The following is a 20,682-nucleotide window of genomic DNA, read 5'->3' as shown; positions in this document are numbered from 1 at the left end:
CCTATTCTTTAAAAAAAAGATTTATTTTATTTATTTATTTACTTATTTATTTGAGAGAGAGCAAGCATGTGTATATGCACAAACATGCATACAGAGTGGGGGGAGGGGGAGAGAAGGAAGGAGAGGGACAAACAGACTCTGCACTGCTCATGGAGCCCACCAAGGGGCTCAATCCCATGAACGTGAGATCATGACCTTAGCAGAAGTCAAGAGTCAGCTGCTTAACCTACTGAGCCACTGAGGGACCCCAAAGATAACTATTCTTATCACTCCTATTCAACATTGTATTAGAAGGCCTACACATTGCAATAAGGACATTTTTAAAGTATAAAGATTGGAAAGTGAAGGGGAAAAAACAGTTCCTATTTGCAGACTATCTATTTGCAACAAGATAGTCTTAAGTAGAAAATCCTTAAGGAATCTACTTTAAAAATAAACCTCATAGAATTAATGGGTGAGTTCAGCAATCATCAGGATTTCAGATCAACATACAAAAATCAATCATGTTCCTATGTACTGGCAATAAAAAATTGAAAACCAAAAATTTTTTGAACACCATTTTAATAGCTCTAAAAATGAAATATGAAATAAAAATGGAAGTCAAACAAAACATATATAGTTCTCAATATATGAGAACTATCAAACACAAAGAAAATCAAAGAATCACTAAATAAGTGAAGAGACATACCATGTTCATGTATTAGAAAATTCAACATAGTAAAAATGTCAGTTTTCTCCCAAACTGATCTATAGACTAGATACAATTCTATCAAAAGTCCAGCAAGATTTTTTGTAAATATAGGCATGCTAATTCTAAGACCCTTATGGAAGGGTATATAAAATAATTTTGAAAAAGAAGAATAAAGTTGAAAGCATCTCTCTGATTTAATGATTTATGATAAAGCTATAGTAATCAAGATATTGGTGAATGCGTCTTATATGCATTCTAGGAAGAATGTTCCTTTTTGTGTCTGTTTTAGCCAGCAGTTGACCCAGTTGATTTCTTCTTTTTTTTAAAGTTGTATTTATTTAAGTAATCTCTACACCTAATGTGGGGCTAAAACTCATGACCCCAAGATCAAGAGTCACACACTCTTCCAACTGAGACAGTCAGTTGGCCAGACAGGTGCCCAGACCCAGCTGCTTTCAAAACTCAAGTTTCAACCAATGTTCTATGTGTTGTCATCCCACTGTCAGTTCAGTTTCCAAAGGCTTTGCAGTACTATTTGGAGCAGTCCTGACTGTGTGCCAGCTAGTGTGTCTGGTTTAGCATTTGGGCAGTGGTCAGTTCCATAGTTCCATCCTCAAAATCTGTGATGTACTGTCAGAAAACTCTATATACCCTGCCCTGCTATATACTCTTGCCATGACTGCTCTTGTATCTTCAGGCAAACAACCTGAGGACTGAGTGAGTATAAAGGTATTTTAGGTTCTTATGAGATGCTGATGTCACCATTGTTACCACTATCAGAGGATTCCTTAGGGGCTGCAAAGAAGAAAACAAAACAGGGCTTTCTTCCACTCTGTATCATTCCTGTTTCTCAAAAGGTCTTCTCCTTTATCTCTCTCTGTGCTGATGCCCACTTCCAAAAGTTTGAGCTGTGTCTAGTCTGGCTTGGAGAATACCAGAGAAAAATAAAAATAAACTTACCATCTGTTCAGTAATAATTCAAAAGACCTTCTCTGATCTTTCTGCTACCATTTGCTTTAACAGAGTCTTCAATTAGCTGTTGAATCCTGTCCAGGATTGATGACTGTATTGAGTAGAAAAAGCAGGGTTAAATGTGCCTTCTCCACGTTATCTGGAATGAGAACACATATCATTGTTTTTATTCAACTCATAAATTAGAGACAGAATCAGTAAGGTGTTAATATTGGTTCAGAGGACATTTGAGGAGCTAGGTATTTATATTTAGTTTAATTAAGGAATGTTAGAAAAAGATCACTGAGTTACATAAAAAACTGGTTAACATCCTAAATGACAATAAACTGTAACCTCTGGCAATATCTTCTCCATTGACAGAAATAATTTGCACCTCTATGAAGCAAAAGCTTGCATGTTAACTAGCAAATTCTCTAAGTTTGAAAAGATTAATTGTATATTTTTTCTTTTTTTGAAGATTTTATTTATTCATGAGAGACACAGAGAAAGGCAGAGACGTAGACAGAGGGCTCCCTCCCTCACAGGGAGCCTGATGTGGGACTCAATCCCAGGACCCCGACATCACCACCTGAGCCAAAGGCAGATGCTCAACCACTGAGCCATCCAGGCATCCCAATTAATAGTATATTTTAATTACACAGTATCTTTACAGTTTACTAAGTACATTCCAGCTTTCCTAAGTACAGAATTAAGTACATTTCCCTAGATAAACTTTAGGTAAATCTTCACCCCTGCATGACATGGAGATTCCACACTATCCTTATTTTGTGTTGCTTTTTTCCCACATTTTGGGTAATTTTTCTTAAAATGAGTGATCCAAACTCTTTTTGCAGAAGCCCTCAACCAAAGCAAGAGATGATGTAAGACTGGCTTAGACTTCCTGAGGAGGCAACCTATTTTTTCCCTAATTCAATAAATGTTTATGACATACCTACTATGCACCAGACATCTGGCAAGGCAATTGTACTCAAGACCAGTGTATGATTTTCATAATATGTATCAATCATGTAGTGTTATCTTGAAAGTTAATCTCTCTTAGCATAATATAGAGACTATAAAACTCTAGCGTTGTCATCAAAAAGTTGAGAACAGCATATGATATGGTCGTTAAAGTATAAAATACTCTATTTCTGCAGTGCTCTTCAGATGAACTCAGAGCACAGTTAGTGCTTATTCATTTTGTGACTTTGATGGCTGCTGTTTGCTCTCAAAGGAAAGGCCGAGGGAAAAAAGAAGAGGAAAAAGTGAAGGAGGAAGAAGAAGTGGCAGCAGCACCAAAATTGACCGGAGAAGGGAGCCCTGATAAAGAATGGTACCCTCCCTCTGACCTTGACTTCTGTGTGTATGTGGATGAAGTGACCAAATCGATATTTCCCATAACCAATATTGAGGAACAGATTGAGGCTCTAGCAAAGTAAGTTGTTTGTATATACATGTGCATTTTCAGTTTCTGAAAAAAAGTGTTTGATGTTAGTGGTTTGCATTTTTTAGCCAATTTTCAGCTAACTACACCAAAATTACTGCCCCCCCACCTCTGACTCTGCAGCAGAAACACAATAAATTGAAAAAAATGCCCAATTTCTATTTTAGGTCCTATTTCCACCAAGAATTGGAGCTAGGAGCTGGAAATTGCTTAAAGAAAAATGCTTTTGTCATTTTCTCCAGCTAAACCATTAGAGGCGTCTTTCAATGTGATCTTGAAGAAGTTAGCAATGAATCAAAAGTTTGAAAATTAAATTACTCCAAAAACAACAAAAGAAAGAAGGAAAATTCAGTTACTCCTTAGGTGCATGGGGTGCTTACGATTTAAAGGAATCGTATTGTGAATTATTTATAAACTCACGTATTATTTTCTTTTTATCATTTTTTATTTAAATTGTTAATTAACATGTAGCTTATTATTAGTTTCAGATGTAGAGTTCAGTAATTTATCAGTCTTATATAACAACCAGTGCTCATCATATCATGTGCCCTTCTTAATGCCCATCACCCAGGTATCCCATCCCCACAAATCATATAATTCTATTACATACCTAATACATCATAAATCATGTCATTCTAATACAAATAACCATCACTGATTTGTAGGTCAGATGTCCAATATTTTGCGTTTTGCGTTGCTCTCAAGTGTGAGTGTTCTAAAGGCATGGTTGTTCGGACAGACTCGAAACTCTGTGTATCCCAGTGACTTTGCCTCCCTAATCAGAGCATTTCATATGAGTCCACTCATATGAACATATGAACAGTCCATATGAGAACTTGACTTGGTAGCTGTAAGGGATTACAAATCACAGGAAGTGGAGGATAGCCTCCGTAACTGGCAACGACATCCAGTAGGTGAGCTACTGGATCCTGCAACAGCTGTAGTCTCCACGGGAGCTTGTATCTACTCCAAGTAGAAGTGCATTGCACTCATCAAACCTGGATGTGACAACTGCAAGAAACACAGCCGCCAGATCATTGACTCCTTGTCAGCCAGAGCTCTCTGGAAGAGAATGTTTTTGGCAACTGAAGTTCTCCTAATGTCCTTGAGAAGTGATGACTCGGGCAGAAATCTGATTTAGCTCACTTCAGCATTTGTCAAATGTCCTCATGCTTTGCTATTATCAAAAATTCTTTCCATCATTCCCAAATAATTGTTTTTTTTTTTTAACCTAGCCCTTTTCAAGATTTCAAGATGCAGAGATGCAGAGATTTGTCCCAGTGCCTTTGGTTCCCAACACTCATTACAGGATGCCTGGCTGGGGCAGGGTGACAGCTTTCTCCCCGACCCTTCTCTTGTTTTTCGCCATTGTTCTTCTTTGCATAGAGCAAGAGGAAATTCTTTCTTAAAATTCGCAATTCTTTCCTTTCTTTCTTTTTCTTTCTCTTTTTCTTCTCTTTTTTTTTTCTTTTTTTCTTCCTTTTTTCTTTTTCTCTTTTCTCTCCTTCTTTCTCTCCTCTCTTTTTCTCCTTTTCCCAATACAACTTGTTTTTGGCCACTCTGCACTGAACAAAATGACTAGAAGAAAAACCTCACCTCAAAAGAAAGAATCAGAAACAGTCCTCTCTCCCACAGAGCTACAAAATCTGGATTACAATTCAATGTCAGAAAGCCAATTCAGAAGCACTATTATAAAGCTACTGGTGGCTCTAGAAAAAAGCAAAAAGGACTCAAGAGACTTCATGACTGCAGAATTTAGATCTAATCAGGCAGAAATTAAAAATCAATTAAATGAGATGCAATCCAAACTAGAAGTCCTAACGACGAGGGTTAATGAAGTGGAAGAACGAGTGAGTGACATAGAAGACAAGTTGATGGCAAAGAGGGAAACTGAGGAAAAAAGAGACAATTAAAAGACCATGAAGATAGATTAAGGGAAATAAACGACAGCATGAGGAAGAAAAACCTACATTTAATTGGGGTTCCCGAGGACGCCGAAAGGGACAGAATATGTATTTGAACAAATCATACCTGAAAACTTTCCTAATTTGGGAAGGGAAACAGGCATTCAGATCCAGGAAATAGAGAGATCCTCCCCTAAAATCAATAAAAACCATTCAACACCTCGACATTTAATAGTGAAGCTTGCAAATTCCAAAGATAAAGAGAAGATCCTTAAAGCAGCAAGAGACAAGAAATCCCTGACTTTTATGAGGAGGAGCATTAGGGTAACAGCAGACCTCTCCACAGAGACCTGGCAGGCCAGAAAGGGCTGGCAGGATATATTCAGGGTCCTAAATGAGAAGAACATGCAACCAAGAATACTTTATCCAGCAAGGCTCTCATTCAAAATGGAAGGAGAGATAAAGAGCTTCCAAGACAGGCAGGAACTGAAAGAATATGTGACCTCCAAACCAGCTCTGCAAGAAATTTTAAGGGGAACTCTTAAAATTCCCCTTTAAGAAGAAGTCCAGTGGAACAATCCACAAAAACAAGGACTGAATAGATATCATGATGACACTAAACTCATATCTTTCAATAGTAACTCTGAACGTGAACGGGCTTAATGACCCCATCAAAAGGCGCAGGGTTTCGGACTGGATAAAAAAGCAGGACCCATCTATTTGCTGTCTACAAGAGACTCATTTTAGACATAAGGACACCTACAGCCTGAAAATAAAAGGTTGGAGAATCATTTACCATTCAAATGGTCCTCAAAAGAAAGCAGGGGTAGCCATCCTTATATCAGATAAACTAAAATTTACCCCAAAGACTATAGTGAGAGATGAAGAGGGACACTATATCATACTTAAAGGATCTATCCAATAAGAGGACTTAACAATCCTCAATATATATGCCCCGAATGTGGGAGCTGCCAAATATATCAATCAATTAATAGCCAAAGTGAAGAAATACTTAGATAATAATACACTTATACTTGGTGACTTCAATCTAGCGCTTTCTATACTCGATAGGTCTTCTAAACACAACATCTCCAAAGAAACGAGAGCTTTAAATGATACACTGGACCAGATGGATTTCACAGATATCTACAGAACTTTACATCCAAACTCAACTGAATACACATTCTTCTCAAGTGTACATGGAACTTTCTCCAGAATAGACCACATACTGGGTCACAAATCGGGTCTGAACTGATACCAAAAGATTGGGATCGTCCCCTGCATATACTCAGACCATAATGCCTTGAAATTAGAACTAAATCACAACAAGAAGTTTGGAAGGACCTCAAACACGTGGAGGTTAAGGACCATCCTGCTAAAAGATGAAAGGGTGAACCAGGAAATTAGGAAGAATTAAAAAGATTCATGGAAACTAATGAGAATGAAGATACAACTGTTCAAAATCTTTGGGATGCAGCAAAAGCAGTCCTAAGGGGGAAATACATCGCAATACAAGCATCCATTCAAAAACTGGAAAGAACTCAAATACAAAAGCTAACCTTACACATAAAGGAGCTAGAGAAAAAACAGCAAATAGATCCTACACCCAACAGAAGAAGAGAGTTAATAAAGATTCGAGCAGAACTCAATGAAATCGAGACCAGAAGAACTGTGGAACAGATCAACAAAACCAGGAGTTGGTTCTTTGAAAGAATTAATAAGATAGATAAACCATTAGCCAGCCTTATGCAAAAGAAGAGAGAGAAATCATGAATGAGAAAGGAGAGATCACTACCAACACCAAGGAACTACAAACGATTTTAAAAACAAATTATGAACAGCTATACGCCAATACATTAGGCAATCTAGAAGAAATGGACGCATTCCTGGAAAGCCACAAACTACCAAAACTGGAACTGGAAGAAATAGAAAACCTGAACAGGCCAACAACCAGGGAGGAGATTGAAGCAGTCATCAAAAACCTCCCAAGACACAAAAGTCCAGGGCCAGATGGCTTCCCAGGGGAATTCTATCAAACGTTTAAAGAAGAAACCATACCTATTCTACTAAAGCTGTTTGGAAAGATAGAGATGGAGTACTTCCAAATTCGTTCTATGAGGCCAACCTCACCTTAAGTCCAAAACCAGACAAAGACCCCACCAAAAAGGAGAATTACAGACCAATATCCCTGATGAACATGGATACAAAAATTCTCAACAAGATACTAGCCAATAGGATCCAACAGTACATTAAGAAAATTATTCACCATGACCAAGTAGGATTTATCCCCGGGACACAAGGCTGGTTCAACACTCGTAAAACAATCAGTGTGACTCATCATATCAGCAAGAGGAAAACCAAGAACCATATGATCCTCTCATTAGATGCAGAGAAAGCATTTGACAAAATACAGCATCCATTCCTGATCAAAACTCTTCAGAGTGTAGGGATAGAGGGAACATTCCTCAACATCTTAAAAGCCATCTACGAAAAGCCCACAGCAAATATCATTCTCAATGGGGAAGCACTGGGAGCCTTTCCCCTAAGATCAGGAACAAGACAGGGATGTCCACTCTCACCACTGCTATTCAACATAGTACGGGAAGTCCTAGCCTCAGCAATCAGACAACAAAAGGACATTAAAGGCATTCAAATTGCCAAAGAAGAAGTCAAACTCTCCCTCTTCGCCAATGACATGATACTCTACATAGAAAACCCAAAAGCCTCCACCCCAAGATTGCTAGAACTCATACAGCAATTTGGCAGTGTGGCAGGATACAAAATCAATGCCCAGAAATCAGTGGCATTTCTATACACTAACAATGAGACTGAAGAAAGAGAAATTAAGGAGTCAATCCCATTTACAATTGCACCCAAAAGCATAAGATACCTAGGAATAAACCTAACCAAAGAGGTAAAGGATCTATACCCTAAAAACTATAGAACACTTCTGAAAGAAATTGAGGAAGACACAAAGAGATGGAAAAATATTCCATGCTCATGGATTGGCAGAATTAATACTGTGAAAATGTCAATGTTACCCAGGGCAATTTACACGTTTAATGCAATCCCTATCAAAATACCATGGACTTTTTCAGAGAGTTAGAACAAATTATTTTAAGATTTGTGTGGAATCAGAAAAGACCCCGAATAGCCAGGGGAATTTTACAAAAGAAAACCATAGCTGGGGGCATCACAATGCCAGATTTCAGGTTGCACTACAAAGCTGTGGTCATCAAGACAGTGTGGTACTGGCACAAAAACAGACACATAGATCAATGGAACAGAACAGAGAACCCAGAAGTGGACCCTCAACTTTATGGTCAACTAATATTCGATAAAGGAGGAAAGACTATCCATTGGAAGAAAGACAGTCTCTTCAATAAATGGTGCTGGGAAAATTGGACATCCACATGCAGAAGAATGAAACTAGACCACTCTCTTTCACCATACACAAAGATAAACTCAAAATGGATGAAAGATCTAAATGTGAGACAAGATTCCATCAAAATCCTAGAGAAGAACACAGGCAACACCCTTTTTGAACTCGGCCATAGTAACTTCTTGCAAGATACATCCACGAAGGCAAAAGAAACAAAAGCAAAAATGAATTATTGGGACTTCATCAAGATAAGAAGCTTTTGCACAGCAAAAGAAACCGTCAACAAAACTAAAAGACAACCTACAGAATGGGAGAAGATATTGGCAAATGACCTATCAGATAAAGGGCTAGTTTCTAAGATCTGTTAAGAACTTATTAAACTCAACAGCAAAGAAACAAACAATCCAATCATGAAATGGGCAAAAGACATGAAGAGAAATCTCACAGAGGAAGACGTAGACATGGCCAACACGCACATGAGAAAATGCTCTGCATCACTTGCCATCAGGGAAATACAAATCAAAACCACAATGAGATACCACCTCACACCAGTGAGAATGGGGAAAATTAACAAGGCAGGAAACCACAAAGGTTCGAGAGGATGCGGAGAAAAGGGAACCCTCTTGCACTGTTGGTGGGAATGTGAACTGGTGCAGCCACTCTGGAAAACTGTGTGGAGGTTCCTCAAAGAGTTAAAAATAGACCTGCCCTACGACCCAGCAATTGCACTGCTGGGGATTTACCCCAAAGATGCAGATGCAGTGAAACGCCGGGACACCTGCACCCCGATGTTTCTAGCAGCAATGTCCACAATAGCCAAACTGTGGAAGGAGCCTCGGTGTCCATCGAAAGATGAATGGATAAAGAAGATGTGGTTTATGTATACAATGGAATATTACTCAGCCATTAGAAATGACAAATACCCACCATTTGCTTCAACGTGGATGGAACTGGAGGGTATTATGCTGAGTGAAGTAAGTCAATCGGAGGACAAACATTGTATGTTCTCATTCATTTGGGGAATATAAATAATAGTGAAATGGAATATAAGGGAAGGGAGAAGAAATGTGTGGGAAATATCAGAAAGGGAGATGGAACATAAAGACTCCTAACTCTGGGAAACGAACTAGGGGTGGTGGAAGGGGAGGAGGGCAAGGGGTGGGGGTGAATGGGTGACGGGCACTGAGGAGGGCACTTGACGGGATGAGCACTGGGTGTTATTCTGTATGTTGACAAATTGAACACCAATAAAAAATAAATTTATTATAAAAAAAAATTGCAATTCTGCCCTTACTCTAAAATGTAGTAGCCTTCCTCGACAAAGGATTTTTGCAGGTGTGTTTACTGACTTCAGCAAAAGCCTCAAATGAGAAGAAACCCCCAGGCAAAGTATGCCACCCAACTTAGTTTTCCTTCTGCCCTCCTCCTCGTTCCTGTCACTCCAATGTTAGTTAACTGCCACATCTTTCTCTAAATCAAAAAAAGTAAGACAATTTAAAAGGAAAACACTTAACTTGAAAACACTTAGGAATCCGATGGGAAAATTTCCCATGCGTTTGTATTATCTCTGAGTTCAAATTCCTTAAAAGAAGGACCATAGGTTAGTACAATGCCTTGGAGCTCAGATCGAAACTTTGGAAAACATTTTTCAAGAGCAATATAGAACTTTAAAACTGCATTGCTACAAATTTAGGGTGATATTAATTTATATCTTGTTATAAATATTGGGAAAATTAGCATTCATTGTGTGTTGAATGAAATTGTTAGAATTTCAGCTTATACACAATAGTTTGAAGAAAGTAAGCATAATGTTAACCCTTCTGTACCATAGAAGAAAAGCAAATAATAAAAGCCTGAGAAAATCCAGTTTTTAGATGTAAAATTATACACACAATTACACGCAAAGCATCCAAAATGAGGTATTAAACTTGATTGATTTGATCTCATGTAATTGACACAGGTATGTGGCAGAAAAAATGGGTGGTAAAGTTTCAAAAGAGAAGCTACATGATTTTGGCTGGGAACTTCATATAAGTGAACTAAAATTTCAACTTAAATCCAATGTTGTACCAATTGGACAGATCAAAAAAGGAATCTTCTACCATCGAGCTTTGCTTTTCAAGGTACTGAAGATGTTTTGCCTCATTTGCCATTAGGTAAAAATGTTTGTCGTTATCATAATAGTGGGCGCCATTGGCTAACATTTAACTGGCTAATGCTAATCTTCTCATTTAGAGTTACTTCTATTTGAGATATATATGTATGTGTATATACATACACACGTATACTTGCCAGACTCTCGGAAGCATATCCATTCAACATTTATCATACATCTACCATAGGCAAGAGCTCTTCTAAGGTCTGAGAATACAGAGATACTAAGGTGGCAGCCCCTGCAGACACAAGGTACCCAAGGCAGACTTGTGGGTTCTAAGATGAGATCAGGGCAAGTTTTGGGGGAGGAAATGATTTGCAGCCTCAGTATTAGAGGCTATACAGGATTTCAGCAGGTAAAGAAGGAAGACGAGTATTCTAAACAAGGATTTTATACAGAATAACAGGAATGAGAGCCCCTGGCCCCTTTGAAGAGTATAGAGTAAGTGTGTCTGGATGAAGGAAGGAGGAGGAGTTGGATGAGGCTAACAGACCAGCTCATAAAGCACCACATGAGTGTGCAATTGACCCTAAAATCTGTGAGTAGTGACTGAAAAAAAATTTTTAAGATTTTATTTTTATTTATTCATGACAGACACAGAGAGAGAGAGGCAGAGACACTGGCAGAGGGAGAAGCAGGCTCCCTGTGGGGGGATCCCCCAGGACCCTGGGGATCACAACCTGAGCCAAAGGCAGAAGCTCAACCACTGAGTCACCCAGGTACCCCAGCTACTGAAAATTGTTAAGGGGACAAACAGCAGTGACATGATTTTGAAAGACCATTCGGGCAACAGAATGGGGAATAAATTAGAGCAGGAGTAGGACTGCAGACAGGAAGACCAGTTGGAGGGTTGGTGGAACAGGAACTAAGGGGTTTGCTAAGAGGATGTGAATCTAGGGACACCTGCATGGCTCAGTGATTGAACATCTGTTTTCAGCTCAAGTCCTGATCCCGGGGTCTGGGATCGAGTCCAACATCGGGCTCCCTGCGAGGAGCCCACTTCTCCCTCCGCCTATGTCTCTGTGTCTCTCATGAATAAATGGATGAAATCTTAAAAAAAAAAAAAAGATGTGAATCTACAGGGAGATTTAAGAGATACAACTGAAAACAGTTGGTGTCTGCCTCAGGTGGTATGAGGAATTGCATGAGAAGAACAAAGTGATTTTCAGGTCTGGGCAGGGCAGCTGGTAGTGATGGCATGATTCACTGAGCGGGGGTGCAGATTCAAAAAAGAGGGGGTGATTTTTTTTCTCCATTGTTATCAAGTGTCTGGAATATAATAGGGGCTGCAAAAATGGGTTCTGAACTCTAGACTGCATGTCTAGATTCCTATCCACTTCCAAAACACCTACAAACCTCTTTACATTCATGTGTATCTTGCTTCCAGTTCTAAGCTAACTCTCTATAATCCAAATGCCAATCTTCCTTGTTTTCTTGCTTTATCAAATTTTCTCCTATATTAAGTCTCTTTCTCTCTATGAGCTGTTTCTCCTTTAGAATCTAAATTTAAGTCTATACTATTTAAAGTGGAAAGAGGAATCTTTTCTCATAATAGCTATGACTACCCCTGTAGCTCCTATTACCATGACCACCATCATTTTAAGCTACATGCCAGGCACTTGATAAATGCAATTGTGAAGGTCTCAAAAATGCCAAAGGTTGAAATGACTACCCTTGTTTGAAAGACAAGACAACTGAACTCAAGAGGGAATTTACCCAGGGTCAACCAGGGGCCTGGCTCGAGTCTGAGCCCATGCCTACCTGAACCAAACCCACCATACTGCTTCTATCTGTAGGTAATTCTTATTCGGGTCAAAATTCAGAGTCCTGTCAGCACCTCATCCCTCCTTGGCGCACCTCATTTTTCTCTCAGTCCCTGCAGCTGGCCTTGGCTCCCTCTCAGGAATCTTTTTTTTTTTTTTAAAGATTTTATTTCTTCATGAGAGACACAGAGAGAGAGGCAGAGACACAGGCAGAGGGAGAGGCGGGCTCCCCTTGGGACTTGATGCCAGGACCCTGGGATCACTACCTGAACTGAAGGCAGATGCTCAACCACTGAGCCATCCAGGGGCCCTGGACCCCAGGAATCTATTGTCTGTCTTAACTTGATATGTAGAAGAATTTGTCACTGATCCTTCTCGTTCCCCAAAACCATCCACCTTAGTAACTTTTGTCCTCTCTTTCCACCTCATCTCAGTCGCCATGGTGACCTCTTTCCTCTACCTCTCTTCAACGTTGGGGTCCCTCAAGGTTCCAACCCAGGCTCTTTTCTTTTCTCATTTTATGTACTTCCTATGGTGGGGTCATCTGGTCACATGGCCCTAAATACTAACTGCCTAAGGCACCCAGATTCTTTCCTTTGCCCCATGAACCTCTCTTGATTCCTGATCAGTGTGTCTGTTTACACTCCAGTTGGTGCACCTGAGTGTCTCCTAGGCACTGAATTAGTGTGCTTGTGCTGCCCTAATGAAACACCAGACATTGGGGACTTAAACAATAAACATGTATTTCTCACAATTGTGGAGGCTGGGAAGTGTAAGATTGAGGTGCCAGCAGAGTTAGCAACTGGTGAGGACCCTCTTCCTAACTTGCAGTGGCCACTGTGTGCCTGCATCCTCACATGCTGGACAGTCAGGAGGCTCTGGTCTCTTCCTCCTCTTATAAGGTCATTATCCTGCAGTGGGGGCTCCATTTCCATGACCTCTTCTAAACCAAATTACCTAAAGAACCCATCTCCCCAGTACCATCCTACTGATGGTCAAGGTTTCAGCATATGATTCGGGGGGTGGGACACATTCAGTCCACAGCATTATGCTAAACGGAATCCAGTACCCTCATACCTCTGCGGAGTCATGCAATTCATTAGCCAAGTTTTGCCCACCCCTGACATCCTGACCACCAATACCCACTGATAATATCCTTCCACTTTCCTAAATCATTCACTCCCACGAATGCCCTTTATCCTCCCTATTTTCTTCCAGTTTGTTGCTTCCTTTTTGGCTTTACTTTTCCCCCTTGGCAGCCTAGAAACATCATCCACAGACTGTATGATTTACTGGCGAACTTCCCTGACTTTCTTGATGTCATCCTTCTTCCCCAGTGCCTTGCCTGTCCACCCGGTGCAGTCTGACTGCTTGCCCTCTCCCCTAGGACACTCAGGCTGCAGAACTTGACAGCGGCAAGCACCCCAGCCAATTCAGGGTGCCCAGCTCAGGTGGACATTCATGTGGCCTGGCCCCTCTATTCCAGCTCCTGACCATAGGCTTTGCCCTTCTTCCTCAGTAGCCATGCCTTACATCTGCCCTTCCTTCTACTAACACTTTCATCTCCACCTCTTCCTCTAAGCAGACAATCTTGTCTCCCACTTCACAAAGAAGATGGGGACTTTCAAATAGGACCTCATTCAACTCAGTGGGAGGCGGTATCTCCCTGAGGTTGGGAATTCACGCTCTGGTAACACATACCCAGCTTCCATATTAGGTCACCCTTATTGTGACCTTCCTTGGGAAATTTATCTGACCTCAGTTTTACTCTCCATAAAATGGGAAATGCAATCATTACCTATTTCACAAGATTATTTTGATGATATAAAGTGCCTTGACATGGAGTTAAGAGAGCAATAAATATAATTTCTGAAAACATGTTTATTTTTGACTCCCTACCACCCTCTAGACAATGAGTGTAAGATGATTCTGTACCAATTCCAATGGAGGGAGGGGTGGCAGGCCTTAGGGGGGCAGTTTTTATACATCTAAGTAATCCTCAGACATCAGCTAGGTCAATTCAATTCAATTCTGACACAACCTACCTGGAGATAGTGTCAGATCCCACAGGTTATGGGCTTAGCCCTATAAGACTACCCCCGTGCCCCTCCCCCCCACCATGCCACACACACTTCAGCCAACCAGTCACAAGCGCCAGTTGTCATCTATGCTTCTGACCAGCTGACTATAGATTAGAGGTTCCCAAGAACTCAGCCCCCTCAGGGTTGATTAATTTGCTAGAGCAGCTCACAGAACTCAGAAACATTTTACTTACTAGATCGCCAGTTTATTATAAAAAGGCTATTACTCAGTAACAGCCAGATGGAAAAGATGCCAGAGAGAAAGTTTTGGGGGATGGGCACGGAGCCTCTATGCCCATCTCCTCGTGCAACACTCTTCCTGAGTCTTCATGTGTTCACCAACCCAGAAGCTCTCTGAACCCTCTCCTTTTTGGTTTTCATTACAGCATCATTACATAATCATGATTGATGAAATCATTGCCATAAGTAGTTAATTCAACCTACCCTCTCCCCAGAGGTCTGATGGGAGACATTGTAACTCTCCAGTCACAAGATTGGTTCCCCTACCAAACAGCCCCCATCCTTAAGTGTGGTCCAAAAGTCACCTCATTAACATAAGGAAAGATACTTTTATGGTTCTCATCACTTAGGAAATTCCAAGGGTTTAGGAATTCTGTGCCAGAAATGGCACAAAGATCCAACGTGTATTTCTTTTTATAAATGACAATACCACTGAGTGCCATCCATTTGGATACTGTTGTATTACAGTTGACTGTTTACCAGGCAGGCTCAAACTAGATAGGATGTAAGGCCCTAAAAATGACAACCATATCCTAATCTCAGTCCACGTATGACTACCTGGTGCAGTCATTACATATTAAGTAATTGATAAATCATATTAATATATAATGGATTATTAAAACAACACAATTCTTGCCTTCTAGTACTAGAAACACTTGTTGAATACCCATTCTGTGCAGCATTCATAGCTCTAAGCATGCGGCCCATATTAATTCACTTCATTTTTATAACCACCCCCTAGGAAGGAGGTGCTAGTGATGTTATCCTCATTTCTCAGATGAAGACATGGAAGCACAGAGAGCCTGAGTCATTCGCCTGAGGTGACAACCACTAGTAGGTGGCTGAGCCAAAATTCAAATCCAGGCGGTCTGAGCCAGCTCCCTTAATCCATTATGATGCGGCTAAGAAGTTTCCAGACTATTGTAAAGGCACTTTTTAAATAATCTCAAAATCAGGACAAATTGAAGAGAATAAGGAACATAAGCCACTCGGGAGGAAGTGACAGCAGGTAGCCCCAGAAGGACGACCCCTCGCAATCCTGCTCCTCCTGCTTCACGGAGCACCATCCCCATCACACAGCATAAATCGGCACGAAATAGGTCCCCACCAGTTTGATCCCTCCGTTCAATCCCACTGCATGTCATGCCCACAGAGCAGCCTAGAAGCATGGAAAGATTGATAGATGTGGTAGTGCTGAAAGCCCGCGGAATGGCTTTTCTCCAATGACGTTATCAATCTTGTGCTGATACAATACAGTGTAACTGCCTGAAAAATGTCACTTCCCAGCAGGACCTACACAGAGATTTTGAGTCTACAGGATCTTGAGGAACAGGGGAACTTATCACATTTTATTGGCTCCCATCACAATATTCCACAATTTTTCAGCCTCCTTTCTAAGCACTTCTTTGCAAGAGTTGTATATTTCACCTTCAACAAGGTGTGTCTTCCAGCTAAGGATTTTCTTCAGCCCCTCTCCCTCCTCACTTTTGGTTGATCTTGTGTTTTCTCCCACAGGCTCTGGCTGATAAAATTGGCATCGGCTGCTCCCTGGTTCGTGGGGAGTATGGCAGAGCTTGGAATGAAGTTAAGTTGATGAATGAATCTCGTAAGGGACTGATTGGGGCTCTTCCTCCTCTTGAGGTGTATGTAGTTGACCTCATGTTCCATCCAGGCAGGTTGATGAAGTTAAGAAGCAAAGAGGCAGACCTTTACAGATATCTCTAAGCTATCAAATGAACAAAAAGAGGCTCACACAAAAAAAGGCATTACATACACTTTCTATGGCGTTCACCAATTGATTTTATTTCTTTAAATAAAAGTATTAGACATTTCTAATTTCTAATTAATTTCTAATTTCACATTTTCTCTGTGTAGAAATGAGGACACTTGGGTTGAACTTGGCTGTGTTTCTGATTTCGGGCTCTTGGCAAAAATTCAGTCTGATTAGATCATATTATGCTCACTGTCCCTCATGTAAAGTTCATTATTGTCAAAATTAATCCACCCTTACTGTTTCATAAGGAGGCTCTCTGCCTTTTGGGAATCACGTGTAAAAGCACCCAGCTGCTGTGCCCAGGACAATACCGTGGCCTCACGACTGTCATTCTTCACACCCAGAATGCTTCAGGAACACTTGGTTATTGAATTTATTTAAATTCAATAGTATTTTATGTCTTCAGTCACCTTGTCTCACTCTCATTTTTGTAAAGTAAGATTATTGTTGATAGTTTGAATATTTATAGATAGATTTTTAGTATTACAAATTCCTTTCTAAAAAATTTGGGTTCATATTTTAAAAACATATTAAGAACACTGTCTAATAAACTTCACTGAACTAATACTCTTTCCATGAACTCTTCCCATAAACTGTGTTTGTCTTTTGTCCTGTGTTTGTCTACTTGGAAATATACCTCCAATTAAAAACAATTCTGATTTGCTTTTGCACATTTTACTGCTGGGTCACAAAAACAGTATTTTGGATTTATATAGCCTAAAAACTCTTTTTTGGAAAAATTTAAATATAGAAATAGAGTAAATCTTTGTGAGAAATTGTGTCTTCAGCATTGAGAACAAAACAGGGAGCAAACACACATTTTAAAAGATAAGCAAAAACTAGTAATATGGTGACTCTCATAAAGTATACATATATCCTAGCCTGACTTTAAGTCTAGTTTACTGTAATCATATTACTAGCAGGTTTTTAAAAGCCAGCTTGAGTTTAGAAAATAAGGCTGAGATTATTCTGTACGAACCAATGTGTAGCTTCAAAGAATTTGTATTTCCTTATTTCAAAATAAAGTTCTTTATATCAAACGGTGTGGTAATTATATTTATCATGCAATTTCATGAACTGGGGCATGGATTATAGGATGCAAACCCGTCTAAGCATTTTCAAGTCTGTTTTGATCCAGAACACATTTAAAGTGGATTACAAAGATATGTAAGATGTAACAAGATAAAAATAAATGAAAAACAGGCGTAAGTGTTGGAAAGAAAGTTCAACAAGGCCAAGAATAAGCTTAGAATTCAAATGCATCCATGAAAATCCCATGCATTTGTTAGCAGTGGGTGAAAATTTGACGCTAAGCTCTCTAGCAGACAATGCAGTGGGAAATGCTATCAGTTACATGATTTATAATAGGGTCCGCCAGCTAAAAGCACAAAGCAGTTTCTCAGGAGGAACAAAGACCAGGGGAATTCCTCTTTGGGAGCTTCATACAGATGACAAATGTAATATAGAAAATAACACCATTGAAAAACAACCTCCTAGTAAGTTCTGAAAAGGGTTTTTGTAGGCAATGGCCTAACAGCAAAATGGAATGAAGCAAAAGTTCATTCACAGCCACTGTGCTGGGGTCCAGGTAGACATTACATTTTTCTGTATGGTACAGGCCTTGGCCACCCCCTCCCCTTCTCTCATCTTAGAGACATTTGTGTGTAACGTCTCTCTCTACTGGCTCCTAGGTAATTATTGCACAGGAATAAGTTTAAATTCTATTTTCAGACAGTTCTTTGAAGTTCATCTATTTTGTGTTATCAAAAGACAACACACTCACAATAGTAACACAAATTATAAGATACCTAGAAATAGATTTAATAAGAAATACGCAAGAAAAACTATAAAATTTTAATGAGATCTGAATAAGTGAAGACCCACATCATTTTCCTTGATGGAAACTCAGCAATATAAAAATTTCAGTGCCCCCTATATTAATATATACAGTTAGTATCTCATTTAGAATACCAACACATTTTCTTTTCTGAAATCTGACAAATAGTAAACTTTATCTGGAAGATGAATGCATGTGTAGGCCAATAATATATGAAATTAAAAAATGAAGAATTGGGTCCATCATATATCAGAACACATTAAAAAGCAGTAATAAATTAGTATGAAATGGGCCCAAATATTGGGCCCATTTTATATATCTATAAAAATAGAACAATATTAAGAGTACAGACATAGATACATATATTTTATACATATAGGGATTAGTATTGATAAAAAAAAAATATAGCTTTTCTGCCAGAAGCAGGGCACAATGATCACCTATTCAGTAAATGACTATGGGAAAATTATGATCTTGGCAAAGCAAGATCCTATTTCTTTTTTTTTTTTTAAGATTTTATTTATTTATTCATGAGAGACAGAGAGGGAGAGGCAGAGGAAGAAGCAGGCTCCACGCAGGAAGCCCAATGTGGGACTCGATCCCGGGTCTTCAGGATCAGGCCCTGGGCTGAAGGCAGAGCTAAACTGCTGAGCCACCTGGGCTGCCCGATTCTATTTCTGACGGATAAACCAGAAGCCGTAGGAGAAAATATCTGACAAGTTTGGTTCTGTGAAACTTTAAATTCCTGTTGAGAAAAATACAGCATAAACAAAAATACTTCTGTTCAACAAAAAATAAAGTGTAACCAAAAGTGTAACCAAAATCATAGGGAGGAAAACATTTGCAGCATATGTAACACACATGTCAATATCCTTAACAAACAAAGAGTTTCTATAAACCAATGAGAAAAAGATAATACACTTGGAGAATAGTCAAAGACAACAGTATATAAATAAGACATCTATACAGTGGCCATAAACAATCCCCAGATCTCAGTACTTGTTTGTATTTTTTATCACATTACATGTCAAACACAGGTCGGTAGAGGGGACTCTGCTTCACACAGTCACTCAAGGACCTAGGCCAACAGCAGTCCTGCTGTTTAGTAGCAGCACTGTCTGGAATATCCTTCAGGAATTATGCACTTTGGGCTGACATAGCATGCTATTTGGTCAGAACTAGACCCAGGAAATATGGGGTAATATCTGGAACCAAGGAGATCTGAGAATCCTACTCTGTCACCTAAGAAGTGTACAAACTGGCAGCTGTTGTGGTTGTGAGGTTTCAAAACAATTTATGTAAAGTAGCTTGTGTTGATTCTGTCAGAATCAAAGGCCACAGTTTATCTTATGGAGATCAAACCATTTCGTTAAAACTAATATCTGACTTTATTTTTTAGAAGTGGGGGGAAGGGCAGAAGGAGAGAATCCCAAGCAGACTCTATGCCCAGCACAGAGTCCAAAGTGGGGCTCAATTCCACCACCCTGAGATCATGACCTGAGCCGAAATCAAGAGTTGGAAGCTTAACCAACTGAGCCACCCAGGCACCCCTAAAAGTAATATCTAACTTTTTAAAGCAGCTGTAAGTGGAGAAATGGACAGGTAAGTAGAATCCTTTCCCCAGGCTTCCAGCTCTGGAGCAGGTGCCATAAATGAGGATTCAAGTCTACACTGCACTTTAAGCACACATCCGATTGCAATGTATTATTTCCTTGTCAAAGAAGCAGCATTGTCATCCATGAAAAACACATTTCTAGATGCTCAAAATAATCTGTAGAATTGAATGGGTACTGGCCTTATTACTGACACAGAATTCTTTAAATATAGTAACTTGCTTCTCAGAAAAATATTACCATGGTATTCCCCTGCCAAAGGAGTAATCTGGAGATATGATGGAGGGGGTTTCATTAGATGGTGCATTTTCCTTTAGAACTCTTCACAAAAAGGCTGTAATACACATACTGGTGGTGATAGTTGCTTTTTTCCCCCTCTAACTCAGCACTACTCAGAGTAGGATCAACTGGCTCTCTGAAAATTATATGGAAAATATCACTGTCTTGGAGTATACTCTTAAAGCAATACAATAATAACAAATAACTTATCTTCAGTTTAGTATTTAAAAGTACTATTCCTTAATTAAAATTACCTGAATATTGTTATATAGATAACTGGCAAAAAGCTTTGCTTAGGCTTATGCTCTTAAAACCATGAATATAATTATTTTAATAATAAAAGTGGACTTGACTTCAAAGGATAGCCATCAAAGCATCAGGTGGGAATATATTAATATAATGAATTCAAACAAGGCTCTTGCAGAACTCAGGAGAAGAGACCTGGAGGATCTGCCAATAAACACCCCACAGATCACAATTTTTAAAATATTAAGTATTGTTGTAAAGGGTAAATTCTATTATGATTGTATGTACAAATTCAATAGGTCTTTAATCTTCAGGGGCAATA

The 20,682-nt window shown here is 39.5% G+C and overlaps 1 protein-coding gene across 20 annotated transcripts in view; it reads left to right on the top strand.

Annotated features, from left to right (window-relative positions):
* The window catches only part of ARMC3 (armadillo repeat containing 3), a 100,560-nt gene extending 84,113 nt beyond the window's left edge, over window positions 1–16,447 (top strand). For 12 of the 20 annotated variants that reach the window (XM_038529803.1, XM_038529813.1, XM_038529817.1 and 9 more), the window contains 3 exons: window positions 2,877–3,077; window positions 10,333–10,495; window positions 16,127–16,447. In XM_038529803.1, the coding sequence (XP_038385731.1) occupies window positions 2,877–3,077; window positions 10,333–10,495; window positions 16,127–16,336 (574 nt within the window). In that variant the 3' untranslated portion in view covers window positions 16,337–16,447. Of the gene's footprint in view, window positions 1–2,799; window positions 3,078–10,332; window positions 10,529–16,126 lie in introns of those variants that run through there. The other 8 variants (XM_038529806.1, XM_038529805.1, XM_038529807.1 and 5 more) reach the window with 4 other exon arrangements.
* The last annotated feature ends 4,235 nt before the right edge of the window (window positions 16,448–20,682 follow it).

Source organism: Canis lupus, chromosome 2, assembly GCF_011100685.1.
Source record: "Canis lupus familiaris isolate Mischka breed German Shepherd chromosome 2, alternate assembly UU_Cfam_GSD_1.0, whole genome shotgun sequence".
In the NCBI taxonomy this organism is placed as follows: Eukaryota; Metazoa; Chordata; class Mammalia; order Carnivora; family Canidae; genus Canis; species Canis lupus.
This window is presented reverse-complemented; position numbering and strand designations above follow the sequence as displayed.